A 22737-nucleotide genomic window follows, 5' to 3' on the forward strand; every position below is an offset into this window, starting at 1 on the left:
TTCACACCCACTTGTAGGCATCTTCTGCACAGATCTCTAGAGAAAGATTGTGGGGAAAGGCAGAGAGTCTCCCTCACTGGTGCAGGCCTGAATGAAAGGAGTGACTGTCACTGCCAGAAAGGCAGGATGTCCACTTTGACCCTTCTCCTTTAAGAACAAAAGCCTTAAGCCACTGAGGAAGGGCCAACACATCTGTTATTTCTAGGGTATAGGTGAAAACCTATTGTGGCTGGGGGAAGGGTACAGGAAAAAAAGAATCCACTCCTGGCAGAGAAGAAGGAAATAGTCTTGTCCCACAATCTTTTATCAGCACTATTAGAAGTTTCTTATTGTTGGGAGAGTGGTTGGAAACTGTCCTGCACAAAATTTGCCAAAGGGACAAGGCAGAATTTAAAATGTCAGTTCCTTCCAAATTGATGTATAGATTCAGTGCAATCTCAAAAACATTCCCACAGGGATTTTTGGGTAGAAGTTGACAAGCTAAATCTAAAGCTCATAAGAAAATGCAGAGGACCTAGAATAGCCAAAATAATTTTTAAAAAGAGAAATAAAGTTGGAAGATTATACTATATAACTCTAAGACTTATTATAAAGCTACAGTAATCAAGACAGTAGGGTACTGGCATAAATATCAATGGGATAGAATAGAGAATTCAAAAAAAACGTCCACACATTTATGATCAGTTGATCAATTGATTTTTACAAATGGGAAAGACAATTCAATGGAGAAAGGATAATCTTTTCAACAAATGGTATTTGGACAGAGCTCATCTATATACAAAAGAATGAACCTCAATCTACATTTCACAAACATACAAAAATGAGCTAAAAAATGGATCATAGATCTAAATGTAAAGCCTAAAACTACAAAACTTCTAGAAGAAAATATAGGAGAAAATTTTTCTTTGTGACCTTTGGTTGGGCAGAGATTTCTAAGATATTGTAGAAACTATTGATAACTGGACTTAATCAAAATAAAAATTTCTGTTCTTCAAAAGACAGTGTTAAGAGAATGAAAAAGGACAAATCACAGACTGGAAGAAAATATTTGCAAATTTGCTTTCTGATGAAGTAGTTATTTCCAGAATATATTTTTAAACCTTACAAAACTCAACACTAGGAAAACAAACAACCCAATTTTTAAAATGGATAAAAGATTTGAACAGATACTTCACCAAAAAAAGATATTTGTATGGCAAATAAGCACATGGAAAATTGTTCAACATCGTTAGTAATTGGGAAGATGCAAATTAAAAATTAAATACTGCTGAATACCCATTAGGTTGACTAAAAGCAAAGAAACTGATACTACCATGTATTGGTGAGGATATAGATCAATTCTAATTCTGATACATTGCTGGCGGGAATGAAGAATGCAACATGCACCTTGGAAAACTGTTTGACAGTTTCTTTTAAAATTAAACATAAATTTACCATGTGACTCAGTAGTCCATTGCCTATGTATTTACTCAAGAGCAATGAAAACTTATTTTCACACAAAACCTGTATTCAAAAGTTTTTTAGCAGTTTCCTTTATAATTACCCGAAACTGGAATCAACCAAAATATCCTTCAACAAGTAAATGGACAATCTGTGTGATACATTCATACAATGGAATAGTACTCAGCAATGAAAAGACATGAACTACTGATACACACACAACAGCACAGATGAATCTCAATTGCATTAAATGTAGTGAAAGAAGTTAAACTCGAAAGGCTACATACTATATGATTCCATTTATATGGAAAAGGCAAAATTTGTTGGAAAAGGCAAAACTATAGATACGGAGAACAGGTCAGTGGTTGCCTCGAAGAAGAGTTTGACAACAAATGGCAAGAGGGAACTTTTTTCCATTTTGATGGAAATATTATATATCTTGATTGGGGTAGTGTCTATAAAACTATGAATTTTTCAATGGTTAATCTTACTGGTTATAAATTATACTTCAATAAAATGATGTACATATTACTGAGTTTATGACACTTCCTTTGCTTATTATGAATTTTCTTCATTAGCTTGTACTAAAAGCTTATCACTTGGGAAGGTATAAAAGGTTTTGTTGTTAAAAGGTGTGTAAATGTAACACTGTATTACATTTATTTACTCTTACATCTTTTTCTTATGTTAACACTTTAGGAGGAGATAGTTTGACATATTTTATAATACATTATATCTTCAATACAATGTAAATTGGATTTTTAGGTGTTTATTTAAAAATACATTCCATTTAGACTAGAAGTCTGAAACATTTATGTTGTATAATTAATAGTTACTAACTAGAAACAAAGAAAAATTGTATGTGCTAATAAATCTACAGTAGAAATACTCTTGTTTAAAATTTTCTTGTTTAGATTTCAGAAAGGGAAGAACTGTCAGCTCAAAAACTTGTGTTTTTCACTGGCACATCCAATGTAATGTGTAATCAACCCAGTTTAACTCAGTACATATTAATTGAGGGCCCTTCACACTCTATGCTTCTAAGCTTCAATGCCTTTCTGCATTATCTTCTTTCCACTCAGAGTTTCCTTCTCTCTCCACTTTTATATGCCTACAAATTACTTATTCTTCACATTCAGCTCCATCATTTTGAGTCCTTACTGAACCTCCAATTGAAAACGTCTTATTCATTTTAACCCACTCTTTCCCTAGCTCTTTTCTGCCTTGAACATAATCATAACCTTAACAATAGTTTTTGGCTGGGCACAGTGGCTCACACCTATAATCTCAACACTTTGAGAGACTGAGGCAGGTGGATCACTTGAGGTCAGGAGTTCGAGACCAGCCTGGCCAACATGGCGAAACCCCATCACTACTAAAAATACAAAAATTAGCAGGACATGGTGGCACATGCCTGTGGTCCCAGCTACTTGGGAAGCTGAGACATGAGAACTGCTTAAGCCTAGGAGACGGAAGTTGCAGTGAGCTGAGATCACACCACTGCACTCCAGCTTGGATGACAGAGTGAGACGCTGTCTCAAAACCAAAACAAAATAAAAAACAGGGGAATACATTTACCAGAGATTTGCTAGGTGCGTTCTATGTCATTATTTCATTTATTCATCACAATACCATGCCATGCAGGTAGTTTTGTTTGTTTGTTTTATAGAGACAGAGTCTCACTGTCACCCAGGCTGGAGTGCAGAGGTATGATCGTAGTTCATTGCATCCTCAACCTCCTGGGCTCAGGCAATCTTCCTGCCTCAACTTCCAAGTAGTTAGGACTACAGGTATGTGCCATCATGCCTGGCTCAGGTAGTTTTATTCCTGTTTTACAAGAGAGAATGATAAGATTCATGAAAGTTGACTAATTTTCCCAAAGCACACAATTTAGAAAATGGAGATCTGGAATTCCAGCCCAGATCTACTCAATTGCAAAGCTGATGCTCCTTTCCTTATGTAATACTATTTATTGAATACGCATTTAACAAATATTTATCATGTGACTTAACAGCTTGTTGACAAGAGCTGCTTTTATCATCTCTGTATTCCCCAGACTGATTATTTAATATTCCAAAGAAAGTGATCTATGGGATAGTTTTGTGATTTGTTTTTAAGATATGTTATCTGTTTCTTATTTAAGAGAGCTTGTTTCTCAGTGTAGCACTGTGGTGATCAGTAAATGCTCATGGAATTTAATTTGATGATTGCATCATTTGCTATTAACCCCAAACAACATTTAATTCTGTTATTTAGTAATAAGACGGAAGAAGGAAGGGAAGAGAAAAATGAGAATATTTCATTACAATCATTTTTCCATTACTGTCTCTTTTTAATGTAGACAGTCGTGCAGACAGCCACAGTGGACTAATCTAAAGTGATTTTTATTTGCTTTTCCAAAAGATTGATTTCTTTTCTAGTATTAACATAAATTTTTATTGTTTGAGAACATAATAGTTGAATAGAGGGTAAGGGCAGCCAAGAATATGCCCAAGGGTGGGGAAAATTAAATCAGCTTAGATATTAGTTCATGGACAATCTTTTTGAACTTTAGATGAGAGAGAAAAATAGTGTGGACATTCATTCACTCTTTCTTTTTAAATTGAGATATAATTCACATACTGTAAAATTCTCCCTTTTAAATTCTCAATGGTTTTTAGTGTATTCAAAAAGTTGCTGAATTATCATAACTTTCTAATTCCAGAACATTTTCTTCACCCTAAAAAGAAACTCCATATCTATTAGTAATTATTTTCCATTCTGCCCTCCCCAACCCTATCCCTGGCAACCACTAATCTACTTTCTGTCTCTATGGATTTCCCTATGCTGGACATTTCATATAAGTGGAATCATACACAAGATGTGGTTTTTCTTTTTGGCTTCTTTCACTTAACATAATGTTTTCTTTTAGTTTTTTGGGGTTTTTGTTGTTGTTGTTGAGACAGAATTTTGTTCTGTTACCTAGGCTGGAGTGCAGTGATGTGATCATGGCCCACTGCAGCCTCTGACCTCCCAGGCACAAGCAATTTTCCCACCTCAGCCTCCTGAGTAGCTGGGATGGCAGGCGTGTGCCACCATGCCCACCTAATTTTGTTTTCATTTTTTGTAGAGACAAGGTCTCACTCTGTTGTCCAGGCTGGTCTTGAACTCCTGAGTTCAAGCAATCTGTCCACCTCAGCCTCCTGAAGTGCAGGGATTGCAAGTGTGAGCCACCACACCTGGCAACATAATGTTTTCAAGGTCCATTCATGTTGTAGCAGATATCATTACTTTATTCCTTTTTATAGCTGAATAATATTCCATTGTGCATTCATTCTTAGGTTAATCTTTTTTAGCATCCCTTTATATAAAGTACCATAGAAAGTGCTGCGGCCCTAGAGAGATGGATAAAACAAAGCATCTGCTCTCCAGGGATAAAAGGAAGGAAGGCCATTTTGTGAAGAGATGAAGACTGAGCAGTTGTGGCTGCCTTGCCGACCTCGAGCAGCAGTCGGCTTCTCCACATAGAACCCGGGAGTAGGAGTCTCAGAATCGAATCTCTTCTGCCTCCCCACTTCTGTGAGATTTTTTTGATCTTCAGCTACATTTTTGGCTTTGTGAGAAGCCTCATCATCTAACACAGTGGCCAGCAACATTACTGACAAGACAGATCCTCACTCCATGAACTCCCATGTGTTCACTGGGAATCTCAACACTCTTGTGCTCAAGAAATCTGATGTGGAGGCAATCTTTTTGAAGTATGGCAAAATTGTGGGCTGCTCTGTTCATAAGGACTTTGCCTTCGTTCAACATGTTAATGAGAGAAATGCCAAGGCTGCTGGAGGCGGAGATGTACAGCTCCTCTTTTGACTTGGACTGTGACTTTCAGCGGGATTATGATGATAGGGTGTACAATTACCCAGCCCGTGTTCCTCCTTCTATTGCTCGGACTGTAGTGCCCTCGAAATGTCAGCGTGTATCAGGAAACACCTCACGAAGGGGAAAAAGTGGCTGCAATTTTAAGACAGGACAGCGGGGATCTTCCAAGTCTGGAAAGTTGAAAGGAGATGACCTTCAGGCCATTAAGAAGGAATTGACCCAGATAAAACAAAAAGTGGATTCTCTCTTAGAAAACTTGGAAAAAAATTGAAAAGGAACAGAGGAAACAAGCAGTAGAGATGAAGAATGATAAATCAGAAGGGGAGCACAGCAGCAGTTCCATGAAGAACGACGAGACTAATGTGAAGATGGAGTCTGAGGTGGGTGCAGATGTCTTTGCTGAGGAGGGGGTCCTACTGGATGATGATGACAATGAAGATTGGGAGATGACCAACTGGAGTTGACCAAGGATAATGAAAAAGGGGCTGAAGAAGGAGAGGATGACAGAGACAGTGCCAATGGCGAAGATGACCAAGCACATAGTGGGGTTTAGAAATCTTACCCCATTATTTCTTTACGTGGGTGCTTGTCTAAGATCAAATTTTTCACCAGATCCTCTCCCGTAGTATCTTCAGCACGTGCTCACTGTTCTCCCAATCCTTGTCCTTCCCATGTTCATTAATTCATATTGCCCTGCGCCTAGTTCCATTTTCACCTCCTTTGATGCTCCTAGTAGTTTTGTTAAGTCTTACCCTGTAAATTTTGCTTTTAATTTTGATACCTCTTTATGACTTAACAATAAAAAGGATATATGGTTTTTATCAACTGTCTCCAAAATGATATCTTGTTATGCAGGGAGTACAGTTCTTTTCATTCATACATAAGTTCAGTAGTTGCTTCCCTAACTGCAAAGGCAATCTCCTTTAGTTGAGTAGCTCCTGAAAGCAGCTTTGAGTTAGAAGTATGTGTATTATACCCCCACATTAGTGTGCTGTGTGAGGCAGTTCAACACAAATGCAACAACGTATTTTTGTGAATGAGAGCTGGCATATCAAATGCATCCTCTAGAAAAATAATTAGTGTTATAGTCTTAAGATTTGTTTCTAGAGTTGATACTGTGGGTTATTTTTATGAATACCCTGATGTTTGGGACCTTTTTTTCTCAAACAAGTCCAAATTAAACCAGGAAAAAAAAAAAAAAAGAAGAAGAAAGGGGTAGTTGAGAAGGATAATTTCTTTAAAACACTGCATCTCAGAAATAATTTGTTAGAATACTATTAAATATGAAAAGACAAACATTTTTCTATAATTATACTGTCAACTTGTCACTTTTTTCTTATGGTGCTGAAAATAAACATGGCAACAAGTGTGTTAGGTCAACTTGCAGATTGTTTTTATGTATATACATTTCTTACATTTTATGTGAGGATGTTTGGATGAGAGAGGCATAATCCATATGAGAAAAAATATTTCGCTGGTGTAATAATGGAGTTTTAAACATAGGTGATTATTTTAACTGTTCCAATGTGAAAGGATTTATACTTTTGATTTAAGAGATAGAATATATATATGCATATCTCTCTCTATATAATGTCTATATCTATGTCATATATATATATATAAAAAATCAAACAGACAAATGTGTGTAACTAAGGATGATCTCTCACAATGAGCAAAATGCATAAAGGATTGACATGGAAAATCTGTTAAATAAGACATTGAATATTATGCAAGGATTTCTATAACATTTTTACTTACTGGTACTAAAAGTAATTTCCTTTTCAATATAGAAGCATTTTAATTGTGGAAATTATTTAATTTCCTTTTTGTGGAATCAATTATACACCGTATATGGAGAGCTTGGGTTTTTCTCGTCTTTTTGACATTAAACACATCTCACCAAAACCATACACGAGGATTGTTTTGAAGACTTGCCAACATCCCAAAAACCTCTTCAACCCTTTCATTGTTCTTAACCAGATTTCCTGAAACTTGACTTTAAAGTTTTTATTACAATTTTAAAAATAGAAATCAAATTGATATAAAATATAATTTAAACTATTAGATCAATCAGTAGCCTTTTTATTCAACAGCTATTACAAATAATTTAACCTTATAATCACAGAGGTAAATATAGAGTTGATAAAAATCTTTACCTTTTGATATTAATGAGGTAAATACTTAAGACTTGGGAGCAGAGGAACCATCTCCAGTTCAACAGAACCAAAGGTTGCGATCACAATTAGGAGTAGCATCTGATCTTACTTCTAGTTGAACATCATTATTGTTGTTGTTGTTGTTGTTGTTATTATTATTATTGAGATGGGTCTTGCTATGTTGCCTAGGCTGGTCTTGAGCTCTAGGGCTCAAGTGATCCTCCCACCTTGGCTTCCCAAAGTGCTGGGATTACAGGCATAAGCCACCACTCTCGACCTCAGTATTATTTTTATTATACCACAGTGCCCTCCAAATTAACTGCAAGTTGATATATTACAAATGCTGTCCTTCTAATCAACCTAGTAATCATTTACTAAAAATTTTTTAATGATTTTAATTTTATAGAAATTAGGCAGACTATTTCAATCATATAACAGTGAATTATTCCACTAAACCAGTTCTACCCTTTTTGTTCATATAATGAAAATAAAAAGAGAAGCTTGATTATTTTCAGTTCAGAATACATTACCCTCAAATAAATTCAGGCCAGAGATGCAGCTACGCAGCCGTCCAGTGTCATAAAAAAGCAGTTCACCATTGAGTGATCTCTCCATTCAGAAGTGTGCAGTCTTAATGTATGGCTGTGAGAAACTGTTATTTCATGATCTTTTTATTAAAAGCTTGACTGAAAACTAAAATAAATTAATAAATTAGAACAGGGAAGTGATATAGTCTTATCATACATGTAGGATGAACCACTACTAGACTGTTAGTCTCTAATACTGTATTCCTCAAACTTTAACAGACATAGAATTTTCCGGGCGTATTTATTTATTAATAAAATATAGATCCTAAAGTGATTGTTTGCCTGTGGTGGGGCCTGGGAATGTAAACATTAAACTAGTACCCCTGGTTATTCGGATGCAGAAGAGGGAGGACCACCCTTTGAGAAACACTGATTAAGGACTCCAGTTGTTTTTGATGATTCTGTTCTTCTATTTAGAATTAGAGGCACTTTGGAGATAAACTGCTTGAATCCTAGCTCATTTCCTAGCTCATCTGTTTACTAGCTGGTGACCCTGGGCAAAATACTTAACCTCTCTGTGCTTTTCTTATCTGTAATATGGTATAGATATTTCATGGTAATTAAAGACATAAAATACACTTATACTAGAGCCTGACATATATTAAGAGCTATTAAAGTGTTAGCTTTGCTCATTGCAACCTCTGCCTCCCGAGTTCAAGTGATTCTACTGCCTCAGCCTCCCAAGTAGGTGGGACTGCAGGCTCATGCCACCACACCCAGCTAATTTTTGTATTTTTAGTAAATGTTGGCCAGGATGGTCTTGATCTCTTGACTTTGTGATCTGCCTTCCTCGGCCTCCCAAAGTGCTAGGATTACAGGTGTGAGCCACCATGCCCGGCCCTGAAAGTGTTAGCTTTTATTAGCATGACTGTTTCTAGGAAATCTCTCCTTTTTGAATACTCATGTTATAATCAGCTCTCCTTTAACAGATAGGAAATGAACCTATATTTGTCCTAAGCTTTAAAGGATGCTAGTGAGGAAATGCTAAAGATAGCACATGTTCAATATAGTGTTAGGGAGATAAATTAACTTTCAACAAAATTGTTTCTTTTCAGTGAATATATTTAAGATTATATGTATAAGATATACCTCAGGGACCTGGGCAAGATGGCTGAATAGGAACAACTACAGTGTGCAGCTCCCAGCGAGATCAATGCAGAAGGTGGGTGATATCTGCATTTCCAACTGAGGTACCCAGCTTATCTCATTGGGACTGGTTAGACAGTGGGTACAGCGCACAGAGGGTAAGCAGAAGCAGGGTGAGGCGCTGCCTAACCCGTGAAGCACAAGAGGTCGGGGAACTCCCTTCCCTAGCTAAGGGAAGCCCCGAGGGACTGTGCTGTGAGAAACGGTGCATTCTGGCCCAGATACTATGCTTTTCCCATGGTCTTCGCAACCTGCAGACCAGGAGATTCCCTCAGGTGCCTACACCACAAGGGCCCTGGGTTTCAAGCACAAAACTGAGTGGCCATTTGGGCAGACACCGAGCTAGTTGCAGGAGCTTTTTTTCATACTTCAGTAGCGCCTGGAACGCCAGCAAGACAGAACCATTCACTCCCCTGGAAACGGGGCTGAAGCCAGGGAGCCAAGGGGTCTACCTCAGCGGATTCCACCCATATGGAACCCAGCAAGGTGAGATCCACTGGCTTCAAATTCTCGCTGCCAGCACAGCAGTCTGAAGTCGACCTGGAACACTCAAGCTTGGTGGGGGGAGGGGCATCGCCATTACTGAGGCTTGAGTAGGCGGTTTTCCCTTCAGTGTAAACAAAGCCACCAGAAGTTGGAACTGGGTGGAACCCACCGTATCAAAGCCACTGTAGCCAGACTGCCTCTCTAGATTCCTCTTCTCTGGGCAGGGCATCTTTGAAAGAAAGGCAGGAGCACATCTAGCGGGTGCCCCTCTGGAACAAAGCTTCCAGAGGAAGGAACAGGCAGCAATCTTTGCTGTTTGGCAGACTCTGCTGGTGATAGCCAAGCTAACAGGGTGTGGAGTGGACCTCCAGCAAACTCCGGCAGACCTGCAGCAGAGGGGCCTGACTAGTAGAAAGAAAACTAACAGAAAAGAATAGCATCAACATCAACATAAAAGGACATCCACGCAGAAACCCCTTATGAAGGTCACCAACATCAAATACCAAAGGTAGATAAATCCACGAAGATGAGGAAAAACCAGCGCAAAAAGGCTGAAAATTCCAAACCAGAATGTTTCTTCTTCAGAGAATCACAACTCCTCACCAGCAAGGGAACAAAACTGGACAGATGAATTTGATGGACAGAAGTAGGCTTCAGAAGGTGGGTAATAACAAACTCCTCTGAGCTAAAGGAGCATGTTCTAACCCAATGCAAGGAAGCTAAGAACCTTGAAAAAAGGTTAGATGAATTGCTAACTAGAATCACCAGTTTAGAGAAGAACATAAATGACCTGATGAAGCTGAAAAACACAGCTCGAGAACTTTGTGAAGCATACACAAGTATCAATAGCCAAATTGATCAAGCTGAAGAAAGGATATCAGAGATTGAAGATCAACTTAATGAAATAAAGCGTGAAGACAAGAATAGAGAAAAAAAAATGAAAAGGAATGAACAGTGCGTCCAAGAAATATGGGACTATGTGAAAAGACCAAACCTAAATTTGATTGGTGTACCTGAAAGTGACGAGGAGAATGGAATCAAGTTGGAAAACACTCTTCAGGATATTATCCAGGAGAACTTCCCCAACCTAGCAAGATACGCCAAAATTCAAATTCAGGAAATATAGAGAACACCACAAAGATATTCCTCAAGAAGAGCAACCTCAAGGCACATAGTCATCAGATTCACTAAGGTTGAAATGAAGGAAAAAATGTTAAGGGCAACCAGAGAGAAAGGTTGGGTTACCCACAAAGGAATTCCATAAGACTAACAGCTGCTTTCTCTGCAGAAACCCTACAAGCCAGAAGAGAATGGGGGTCCAATATTCAGCATTCTTAAAGAAAATAATTTTCAACCCAGAATTATATACAGCCAAACTAAGCTTCATAAGTGAAGGAGAAATAAAATCCTTTAGGGACAAGCCAATGCTGAAAGATTTTGTCACCACCAGGCCTGCCTTAAAAGAACTCCTGAAGGAAACACTAAACATGGAAAGGAAAAACTGGTACTAGCCACTGCAAAAACATAACAAATTGTAAAGACCATTGGCACTATGAAGAAACTGCATCAACTAATGGGCAGAATTACCAGCTAGCATCCTGATGACAGGAATGACAGGATCAAATTCACGTATAACAATAATAACCTTAAATGGACATGGGCTAAATGCCCCAATTAAAAGACACAGACTGGCAAATAGGATAATGAGTCAAGACCCATCAGTGTGCTATATTCAGGAGACCCATCTCACAAGCAAAGACACACATAGGTTCAAAATAAAGGGATGGAGGAATATTTACCATGCAAAGGGAAAGCAAAAAAAGCAGGGGATGCAATCCTAGTCTCTGATAAAAGAGACTTTAAACCAACAAACGTAAAAAAAGACAAAGAAGGGCATTACGTAATGGTAAAGGGATCAATGCAACAAGAAGAGCTAACTATCCTAAATGTATATGCACCCAATACAGGAGCACCCAGATTCATAAAGCAAGTTCTTAGAGACCTACAAAGGGACTTAGACTCCCACACAATAATAGTGGGAGACTTTAACTCCCTGCTGTCAATATTAGACAGAACAACGAGACAGAAAATTAACAAGGATAATCAGGACTTGAACTCAGCTCTGTACCAAGCAGGCCTAATAGACATCTACAGAACTTTCCACCCCAAATTAACAGAATATACATTCTTCTTAGCACCACATCACACTTATTCTAAAATTAATCACACAATTGGAAGTAAAACACTCCTTAGCAAATGCAAAAGAACAGAAATAACAAACAGTCTCTCAGACCACAGTGCAATCAAACTAGAACTCAGGATTAACAAACTCACGCAAAACTGCACAACTACACGGAAACTGCACAACCTGCTCCTGAATGACTACTGGGTAAATAATGAAATTAAGGCAGAAATAAATAAGTGCTTTGAAACCAATAAGAACAAAGACACAACATACCAGAATCTCTGGGACACAGCTAAAGCAGTATGTAGAGGGAAATTTATAGCACTAAATGCCCATGGGAAAAAGCGCGAAAGGTCTAAAATCGACACCCTAACATCTCAATTAAAAGAACTAGAGAAGCAAGAGCAAACAAATTCAAAAGCTAGCAGAAGACAAGAAATAACTAAGATCAGAACAGAACTGAAGGAGATAGAGACACACAAAACCCTTCAAAAAATCAATGAATGCAGGAGCTGGTTTTTCGAAAAGATCAACAAAATGGATAGACCACTAGTTAGACTAATAAAGAAGAGAGAAGAATCAAATAGACATAATAAAATATAATAAAGGGGATATCATCACTGATTTCACAAAAATACAAACCACCATCAGAGAATACTATAAACACCTCTACGCAAATAAACTAGAAAATCTAGAAGAAATGGATAAACTCCTGGACACATACACCCTCCCAAGACTAAACCAGGAAGAAGTCAAATCCCTGAATAGACCAATAACAAGTTCTGAAATTGAAGCAGTAATTAATAGCCCTAACAACCAAAAAAAGCCCAGGACCAGACGGATTCATAGGCGAAATTCTACCAGAGATACAAAGAGGAGCTGCTACCATTCCTTCTGAAACTATTCCAAGAAATAGAAAAAGAGGGACTGTTCCTTAACTCACTTTATGAAGCCAACATCATCCTGATACCAAAACCTGGCAGAGACACAACAAAAAAAGAAAATTTCAGGCCAGCATCCCTGATGAACATCAATGCGAAAATTCTCAATAAAATACTGGCAAACCAAATCCAGCAGCACATCAAAAAGCTTATCTACCATGATCAAGTCAGCTTCATCCCTGGGGTGCAAGGCTGGTTCAACATACGCAAATCAGTAAACGTAATCCATCACATAAACAGAACCAATAACAAAAACCACATGATTATCTCAATAGATGCAGAAAAGGCCTTCGATAAAATTCACCCCTTCATGCTAAAAACTCTCAATAAACTAGGTATTGATGAAATATATCTCAAAATAGTAAGAGCTATTTATGACAAACCCACAGACAATATCATACTGTTGGGTAAAAGCTGGAAGCATTCCCTTTGAAAACTGGCACAAGACAAGTATGCCCTCTCTCACCACTCCTGTTTAACATACTATTGGAAGTTCTGGCCAAGGCAATCAGGCAAGAGAGAAATAAAGAGTATTCAAATAGGAAGGGATGAAGTCAAATTGTCTCTGTTTGCAGATGACATGATTGTATATTTAGAAAACCCCGTCGTCTCAGCCCAAAATCTCCTTAAGCTGATAAGCAACTTCAGCAAAGTCTCAGGATACAAAATCAATATGCAAAAATCACAAGTATTCCTATATGCCAATAATAGACAAACAGAGAGCCAAATCGTGAGTGAACTCCCATTCACAATTGCTATAAAGAGAATAAGATACCTAGGAATACAACTTACAAGGGATTTGAAGGGCCTTTTCAAGGAGAACTACAAACCACTGCTCAAGGAAATAAAAGAGGACACAAACAAATGGAAAAACATTCCATGCTCATGGATAGGAAGAAACAATATTGTGAAAAAGACCATGCTGCCCAAAGTAATTTATAGATTCAGTGCTATCCCCATCAAGCTACCATTGACTTTCTTCACAGAATTAGAAAAAACTACTTTAAATTTCATATGGAACCTAAAAAAGAGCCCTTATAGCCAAGACACTCCTAAGCAAAAAGAACAAAGCTGGAGGCATCACGCTCCCTGACTTCAAACTATACTACAAGGCTACAGTAACCAAAATAGCATGGTACTGATACCAAAACAGATATATAGACCAATGGAACAGAACAGAGGCCTCAGAAATAACACCACACATCTACAGCCATCTGATCTTTGACAAACCTCACAAAAACAAGCAATGGGGAAAGGATTCCCTATTTAATAAATGGTGTTGGGAAAACTGGCTAGCCATATGCAGAAAACTAAAACTGAACCCCTTCCTTACACCTTATACAAAAATTAACTCAAGATGGATTAAAGACTTAAACATAAGACCTAAAACCATTAAAAATCCTAGAAGAAAACCTAGGCAATACCATTCAGGACATAGGCATGGGCAAAGACTTCATGACTAAAACACCAAAAGCAATGGCAACAAAAGCCAAAATAGACAAATGGGATCTAATTAAACCAAAGAACTTCTGCATAGCGAAACAAACTATCATCAGAGTGAACAGGCAACATACAGAATGGGAGAAAATTTTTGCAATCTATCCATCTGACAAAGGACTAATATCTATAATCTACAAGGAACTTAAATTTACAAGAAAAAACCCCATCAAAAAGTGGGCAAAGGATATAAACAGACACTTCTCAAAAGAAGACATTTTTGTGGCCGACAAAGATATGAAAAAAGGCTCATCATCACTGGTCATTAGAGAAATGCAAATCAAAACCACAATGAGATACCATCTCATGCCAGTTAGAATGGCGATCATTAAAAAGTCAGGAAACAACAGATGCTGGAGAGGATGTGGAGATACGGGAACGCTTTTACACTGTTGGTGGGAATGTAAAGACATTGTAGAAGAACACTGTAACAGACATTGTGGCGATTCCTCAAGGATCTAGAACCAGAAATACCATTTGACCCAGCAATCCCATTACTGGGTATATACCCAAAGGATTATAAGTCATTCTACTATAAAGACATATACACATGAATGTTTATTGCAGCACTATTCACAGTAGTAAAGACCTGGAACCAACCCAAATGTCCATCAGTGATTGACTGCATAAAGAAAATGTGGTACATATACACCATGGAATACTATGCAGCCATAAAAAAGGATGAGTTCATGTCCTTTGCAGGGATATGAATGAAGCTGGAAACCATCATTCTCAGCAAACTAACACAAGAACAGGAAACCAAACACTCCATGTTCTCACTCATAAGTGGGAGTTGAACAGTGAGAACACTTGGACACAGGGAAGTGAACATCACACCGGGGCCTGTTGGGTGGTGGGGGCTAGGGAAGGGATAGCATTAGGAGAAATACCTAATGTAGATAATGCGTTGATGGGTACAGCAAACCACCATGGCGTGTGAATACCGATGTAACAAACCTGCACGTTCTGCACATGTATCCCAGAAGTTAATGTGTAATACAAAAAAAGAAAAAGTATGCATGAACAGGTATGTGTATGCAGCAGAGAAGAGGAGGTTAAGTACCTATGGCTGATAATACTTAAGACGGCATCAAACTACATACCAAATTGTTACTTCGCTTCTGTTTCTCTGGCTTACTTCAGAATTACCTTGCACAGGATGAAAGACTTAATGGAACAGGAAAGGGTCCTTGTGTTCAGCCTCAGCTTTTAGGATGGGAGTAGCCAATGGGAATAATCTGGGCAATCCTGCACGTGCAGACTGGGAAACCCAAGTCTTATATCTCATATACCATAGTAATTTTTACAGTTCCACAGATGAAAATGAAATGAAACCAACTCTATCATTTTCAGAAAAGATGTCTTTTAAGAAATCTATTTATTATTATTACTATAAAAGCAAAATAAAACAGGATCACTGTTTTATATAATTACAAATTTTTTAAAATATGTGCATGACAAATGCTGTGTAATACACCTCATTATTTTCAGAGCGTCCCTGATGGGCTCCTTATCCTTGACCTAAAAATGGTGATTCCAAATTTAAGACTTTCTTGGGTATACTTTTTAATTGCAGTAAATACAGAGGTCAAAATTACTCTTGGGTTTCTAGTAAGAAGAAATGCAATTACTTGTGAATTATTTTAAGCTCAAATGCTATTTGCTGTCTGTTAAAATGGTAAAACAAGTTACTCTGTTATGGAATATATACCCACAAAAGTCTTTCAGTAAAATGTTATTGCTAAAATGTGTCTTAAAATCTAATTGTTAGTCTTTGTTACACTTGCCAGCTCAGAATGGCCAGGAACCTTTTTGTGTGATAAGCCTCACAGAGGCTATGGAAAACATGAGCACTTTTTTCTTGGGAATATAATTGCAGTAATACAGTACCACCTAATGAAGTCATAAAAAACAATTTATGTAGAAATATAGTTCTGAGAGCCTTGCGATTACTGCCTTTTGTGTCATTCTGCGTACATTACACAAACTAGGACTTAGGAAGTCCTGGAAATAATATGTTGGATATTTTCTAATTATTGTGTCAGCATGATCAATCATTTTCTAAATTTGCCAGTTTCCTGAAATAGCTTAGCTTATGTTCATGGCACTTTAGAGGAAGCAGTGCAAAATTAGTTTCTATCGGTGTCACAAAAGAAATGAAATATTTATCTTTGGCAAAAAGACCTGTACACCAAACTTCAATTAATGAGGACAAGAATTAGAAATCAAAACTTTGTTTAGTCTAAGGAAAAACAGTTCTTTAAACTGTAACCACATGGCTGTTTCTTGTTTGCATCAACTCTGGGTGACTGTTATTGTCTTCTATGAATTCTCTGGGGCAGGGGCCTGACTTTGTTGAATGAGCCAATTGTTTTCCTTTGTGTTGCCCATCTAGTAAGTTCCCATCTGGTTTGTATCAGACTGTTTTCACAGCCAACAACTGCTGCCTTCTCTATATCCTGACACTTCGGGGCCCCACGCTATCAAAGCACTGCTGCGATGGCCTTGCTGGCAGGGCCTAGACAGCTGTGCCTCACAGCTTGGAACTATTACCCAGAGTAATGGTAACGTAGAACTTGGACTGGCCCTTATTCCCACTGGTGTCGTGTGTACAGTGAGCAGAAACCCACCCTCTCCCTCTCTCCCCCTTGCCCCAAAACTTGCTATTCAACAGAAAATCTTTAAAGCTCTTACTTTAGGATGTGGAATGGTGGTGTTCCTATTTTCTAGTGGCTTCCTGTATTTGAGAGCTCATTTTTCATTCTTTCACTCTTTCAAAAGTTAGCAGATCTGGCCTTAGGGAAGTGAACTGGTCACTATGTCACATTTAATTTTTGTTTCCATATTTAGTTAGGAATGGCTAGAGTTGTCAAAACCCACTGTCAAGGCTACACAGATAGTACCGTGTATTCTTAGTGATAATCACAAGGCATAATTTGAGAGAAGTCTTCATATTTTGGAAGGGTTTCCATCTCAGAAAGTAGATTTTCTGTGTGTAGATATAGAGGCACTTAGCTTCAAACTGTTTAGTAAATATTAGGGAGTTACTTTGCCGTCAGCTTTGGTAATTATCAGATGTCATGATAAGAATGTTGTAATAGTGGCCTTCTCTAACAGTCTGTGGCCTGGTGTCATATACATGTATTAGAATTATGGGCATTATTACTGACAAAGCTATGGTCGAGTTTAAGTGTAGTTATGATTTTATTGCTTAATAGACATAAACTGAAACAGCGAACTTCTTTTGTACCAAAGAAAGGAATTAAATGTGAATTTACAATGTATTAAGATTTTTTAAATGCTGTCAAGATTAGTTAAAACTGGATTATAGTTTGTGCTTTCAATTAAATCAAGTGGCTGATTGTTGTAAAGCATGAAGTATCCTAGATAGTAAGCCCTGTGAGAGTTAAACTACAACCACCACAAAATCTCACCTTCTGCTTCTGAATAATTTCAGTGCACTGGTATTTCAAGGTTTCAAGAGAAAAAATAGAAAGAAATTCATCTTTGTAGTCAGCAGTACGGCCTCTGACTTAGTGTAACTATTTGATATTAAAGGTTACCTAGTAATGTCAGTAATTTGGCTTAATTTTTTCATTGGAAAAAAGTTTTAAAACTACAAAGGTATCACCTTTTAATTGCTGAAACTACCCTATTGGTTTTTTCCATTTTCACTTTTTTATGGAAGAATAATATACATTCAGAAAAGTACACATAAGTGTACAGCTCAAAGAATTTTCACAAATACAGTACACTTGTGCAAGCAGTATCCAGCTCAAGAAATTGAACACTGCCAAACCCCCAAAGGCCCTCATGCTCCCTTTCACCCCAGCCACAGTCTGCACTCCCACAAGCATAAAGCCACTATCTAACAACCTAGCTTAGCTTCCTTGTTTGCACTTCACATAAATGAAGTCATACGGTATGTATGGCTTCTTTCACCAGGCAAACCTATTGTAGTTTTTAAGATTCTTTTAGTTTTTAAACTATTATGGCATGCTTTTATAAAGAATGATCTGAGAGGAATTTGTTTTAGTAGCTGTTTCACAGGCTGTTCAACTAACAGGAAGTGAGTTGTAGATAAAGTTGTCTATTAAAACATAGAGTCTCTCAGTTCTCAACCAAATTTTAATGCTGGAATGTCCCTCTAGACATTCTTGCCCCTAAAAGGCAGGCACTCTCTCTGTCATAACACCAACAGGAATACAGTCAAGTACTTAAATGCCTTTTAATGAGCTTTAATAATTGAATGTACATTACTCACTTAATTGTGATTTGCATTCAGGATAGGTGTGTCATCTATTTTCTGAATTAACTGTCAACTTCTTGGCAGTGGGATATATACTTTTATGCTGCCAGGATCCTATTTCTGAAAATGCTGTTATTTAAGAGAGTTGGTATACCTACTAGAGCCAATGAGTAACTTAATTTGGAGGATATGGCCAGGTTATTTAACAAGTACTAACTTCTTTTTATATATTTTTAAGTACCCTAATAATTTATTGGATTTTTTTTTTTTTTTAGTGAACTCAAATTAGTATAAAAATGCAGCTATTCTGACTGTACTAATTTTAGATGTCTCCTTATTAGGTTTTGTTTTAAATTCTGGACATCATCCCTTTAAAAATTTGAGTTGTTTTGTGGGTTAAAAAATTCACATTTTGGGGGGGCTTTATCTTTATATCCTTGTTTTGCCGTTAACAGCCCTATAGTTTTATGCCGTTTTCTTAGATAATCCATAAAGAATTTGTTTAAAATAATACTATAAAGATTTACAGATGTAAGTATTGCTATACCAGTGACTCTTACTAAAAATAGCATTAAAGAGTTAGAAGGTAAGCTTTCAAGCCCACAATAATTTTTTTTAATATAAGAGTGTAACTATTATAAAGCCCAAATTTCTATTTTTAAAAAATACCAATTTTTATAAATGTTATTTTATTTTAGATTCGGGGGTACATGTGCATGTTTATTGCATGGATATATTGGTATATTGCTTACTTGTGGGGATTGGGCTTCTAATGTACCCATTACTTAAATAGTAACATTGTACTTGATAGGTTATTTTTCAACCCTGCCCCCTCTTCCCCACCTTTTGGAGTTTTCATTGTCTGTTATTTCCATCCATATGTCCATGTGTATCCATTATTTAGCTCCCACTTACAAGTGAGAATATGTGGTAATGGATTTTCTGCTTCTCAGTTAGTTCACTTAGGTTAGTGGCCTCCAAGCTCCATCTATGTTGCTGGAAAGGGCATGATTTCATTCTTTTTTATGGCTGTGTAGTATTCCTTGAAAAATACTAATTTTTGAAAAGCTTGTACACTAACTATAACATGGCTTACTTTCAATTGGCACCAGATAGAGCAATAATATTTTGAATGATTATTTGAAATGAAAAGCTAAAATATTGAAATAAGGGGGGGTATTTGGAAAAGGCACAGTGTGTACAAGTAGTGCAATCCCAGTACCCCCTGTGTGCCTTCAATTAAAGGTTTTTCAGCCAGTATCCCTGCTTTTCCAGGCTGGAATTCTATTTCCAAATCTAAGATCACTTGTTCTTTATTTTGTAGTATCTTCAAACATTTAAGTAACAGTTAACAAGTCAGCTTTTAGTGGTAAAGATAAAAATATCAATTATATTTATAGTTAATATATAACTCAATTTCTAGTCAGCATTGCTCATTCAAAATTTCCATAGAAATGTTAATAGAAATTTATAGATCAAAATTTTCCTTCTCTTCTTTTGACTTCAATACCAGTATTATGGGGTTTTTTTTTCAGTTTTGATCAGCAGGATAAAGAATTGTAAGAACGAACAAACTTGAGAAGCAGTTTTCAAGTTGTGTTGATCTAGTTGTAGACCGTGTTTGCTACTTTAATCATCAGCTGCAGAGCACAATATTCACCCTTCCAGTAAACCCCGTAAATCAACAAGAGAGAATTATGAAGCCACTACTTGTTCTAAGAATAAAAGTGGTCAACTCTGATATTGTGATAGTGGCTTGTTTTTTTTAACTGTTAAGAGTTATCACTGCAGAAGTCAAAATTCTCCCCCAGTTTTGACTGAGGAGAGTTTGTTCATGTTTACAATAACAGCAACAACAATATGTCATAGTTACCATTTATGTACCCTTCCTTTATGTGGCATACTCTGCTAAAATCCTTTATAAATGCAATTAGGTAGGTAATATTCTTTCTATAAACAAGTGGTTCTTCAATGGAAGGGATCTCTGAGGTGGTATTGATACTTTTGTTTTCATGTTTATACTGTTTGTTCTTTGTAGAATTTGAAAGGGAGATCTATTAAACTGGAGGGACCAAGCAGTAATAGTTTCTCTCCCTCTCTAACTCTTGGAAATTTAGAAACAGAGTGAGAAGTGAACACAGATAGCATTTAAATGTTAACATCATAGTAAGCACTTTTTTTTTTTTTTTTTGAGAGGGAGTCTCCCTCTGTCGCCCACGCTGGAGTACAGTGGTTGCAATCTCAGCTCACTGCAAGCTAAGCCTCCCAGGTTCACACCATTCTCCTGCCTTAGCCTCCCGAGTAGCTGGGACTACAGGCGCCCGCCACCACGCCCGGCTAATTTTTTGTATTTTTAGTAGAGACGGGGTTTCACCATGTTAGTCAGGATGGTCTCGATCTCCTGACCTCATGAGCCACCACTCCCGGCCCATAGTGAGCACTTTTAATACATTTAAAGATTTTTTAAAATCATATCACAGTTAAGCTGTGCATGGTGACAGACACCTATAGTTCTAGCTACTAGGAAGACTGAGGTGGCAGGATGGCAGGATCCCTTGAGCCCAGAAGGTCAAGACTGCAGTGAGCTATGATTGTACCACTACACTCCAGCCTGGGTAACAGAATGAGACCCCATTTATTTAAAAAACAAACAAACAAAACCTGTAATTTTGGTTGTATGTTCAATTTTGGTCTATTTGTGGATATCAAATATATGTAACTTGTATTTGTCCACACTCTTGTCCTTATAAAACTATGTAAGTTTTCTACAGTATGACAATAATAGTTTAACGTGAATGTTTATCTCCAGTGAGAATGTATGGCCCAGCATAATGAAATATGGAATGCTTATAAATTTACTCATTTAAATATCTTCTTATAAAAATCCACCCAATTTTTTTTAATTTTTAGTGTAATTTTGTTTTAATTTTTAATTTTTGTGAGTACACAGTAGGTATATGTATTTATGGGTTACATGAGATATTTTGATACAGGCATGCAGTGTGTAATAATCACATCAGGGTAAATGGAGTATGCATCTCCTTTGTGTTACAAACAATCCAATTATACTCAGTTATTTTAAAATGTGCAATTAAATTATTTTTTATTATAGTCACCCTGTTGTGCTAGCAAATTACTGGGCCGAATTCATTCTTTCTTTTTTTTTTTTTTTTTTTTAACTCATTAACCATTGCCACTTCCCTCCCACTCTCACTACCATTCCCAGCCTTTGGTAACCATCCTTCTACTGCCTATCTCCATGAGTTAAACTGTTTCTTCTCTTCTCTCCTCTCCTCTTCTCCTCTCCTCTCCTCTGCTCTCCTCTCCCCTCCCCTCCCCTCCCCTCCCCTTCCCTCCCCTCCCCTCCCTCTCCCCTCCCCTCCCCTCCTTCTCCCCTCCCCTCCCCTCCCTCTCCCCTCCCCTCCCCCCCTCTCCCCTCCCCTCCCCCCTCTCCCCTCCCCTCCCCCCCCTCCCCTCCCCTCCCCTCCCTCTCCCTTCCCCTCCCCTCCCTCTCCCCTCCCCTCCCCTCCCTCTCCCCTCCCCTCCCCCCTCCCCTCTCCTCTCCTCTCCTCTCCTCTCGTCTCTTCTCTTTTCTTTTTCCAGTCTGGCTCTGTCATCCAGGCTGGTGTGCAGTGGCACCATCTTGGCTCACTGCAACCTCTGCCTCCTAGACTCAAGCCCTCTTCCCACCTCAGCCTCCCAAGTAGCTGGGTCTACAGGCGCAAGCCACCACACCTATCTACTTCTTTTATTTTTTGTAGAGACTGGGTCTCACCATGTTGCCCAGCCTGGTCTTGAACTCCTAAGCTCAAGTGATCCACCTGTCTCAAACTCCCAAAGTGCTTGGATTACAGGCATGAGCCACCTCACCCGGCCCGTTTTTATTTTTTAGTTCCCACAAATAAATGAGAACCTTCAAAGTTTGTCTTTCTGTGTCTGGCTTATTTCACTAACATAATGACCTCCGGTTCTATCCATATTGTTGCAAAAGACAGAATCGCATCCTTTTTTATGGCTGAATAACACTCTATTGTGTACATGTACCACCTGACATTTTTGTGAAATAAATGAAGCTTAAGAGATAACTGATTTTTATCTTAAAGAAAATTAGAAAAGAAATACTGATTATACAACGTTATAATTTTTTCATATCACCCTACCCCAAGAATTTCTTTGAAATAAGTTATAGAAG

At 37.8% G+C, this 22737-nt stretch overlaps 1 protein-coding gene and 1 pseudogene across 11 annotated transcripts in view; both read left to right on the forward strand.

The window, feature by feature from the left end:
- KIAA0586 (KIAA0586 ortholog) overlaps positions 1-22737 on the forward strand; it is a 121194-nt gene that overhangs the window by 89996 nt on the left and 8461 nt on the right. For 4 of the 11 annotated variants that reach the window (XM_037984053.2, XM_073011030.1, XM_073011031.1 and 1 more), the window contains one exon: positions 9097-9203. The exons of 5 other annotated variants lie outside the window; for them this stretch is intronic. In XM_037984053.2, coding sequence (XP_037839981.2) covers positions 9097-9203 — 107 coding nt within the window. Of the gene's footprint in view, positions 1-4760; positions 4889-9096; positions 9204-22737 lie in introns of those variants that run through there. 2 more of the 11 variants (XM_073011034.1, XM_073011035.1) reach the window with 2 other exon arrangements.
- LOC103229079 (heterogeneous nuclear ribonucleoproteins C1/C2 pseudogene) lies at positions 5101-6119 on the forward strand (annotated as a pseudogene).

This window comes from Chlorocebus sabaeus, chromosome 24, assembly GCF_047675955.1.
Source record: "Chlorocebus sabaeus isolate Y175 chromosome 24, mChlSab1.0.hap1, whole genome shotgun sequence".
Classification (NCBI taxonomy): Eukaryota; Metazoa; Chordata; class Mammalia; order Primates; family Cercopithecidae; genus Chlorocebus; species Chlorocebus sabaeus.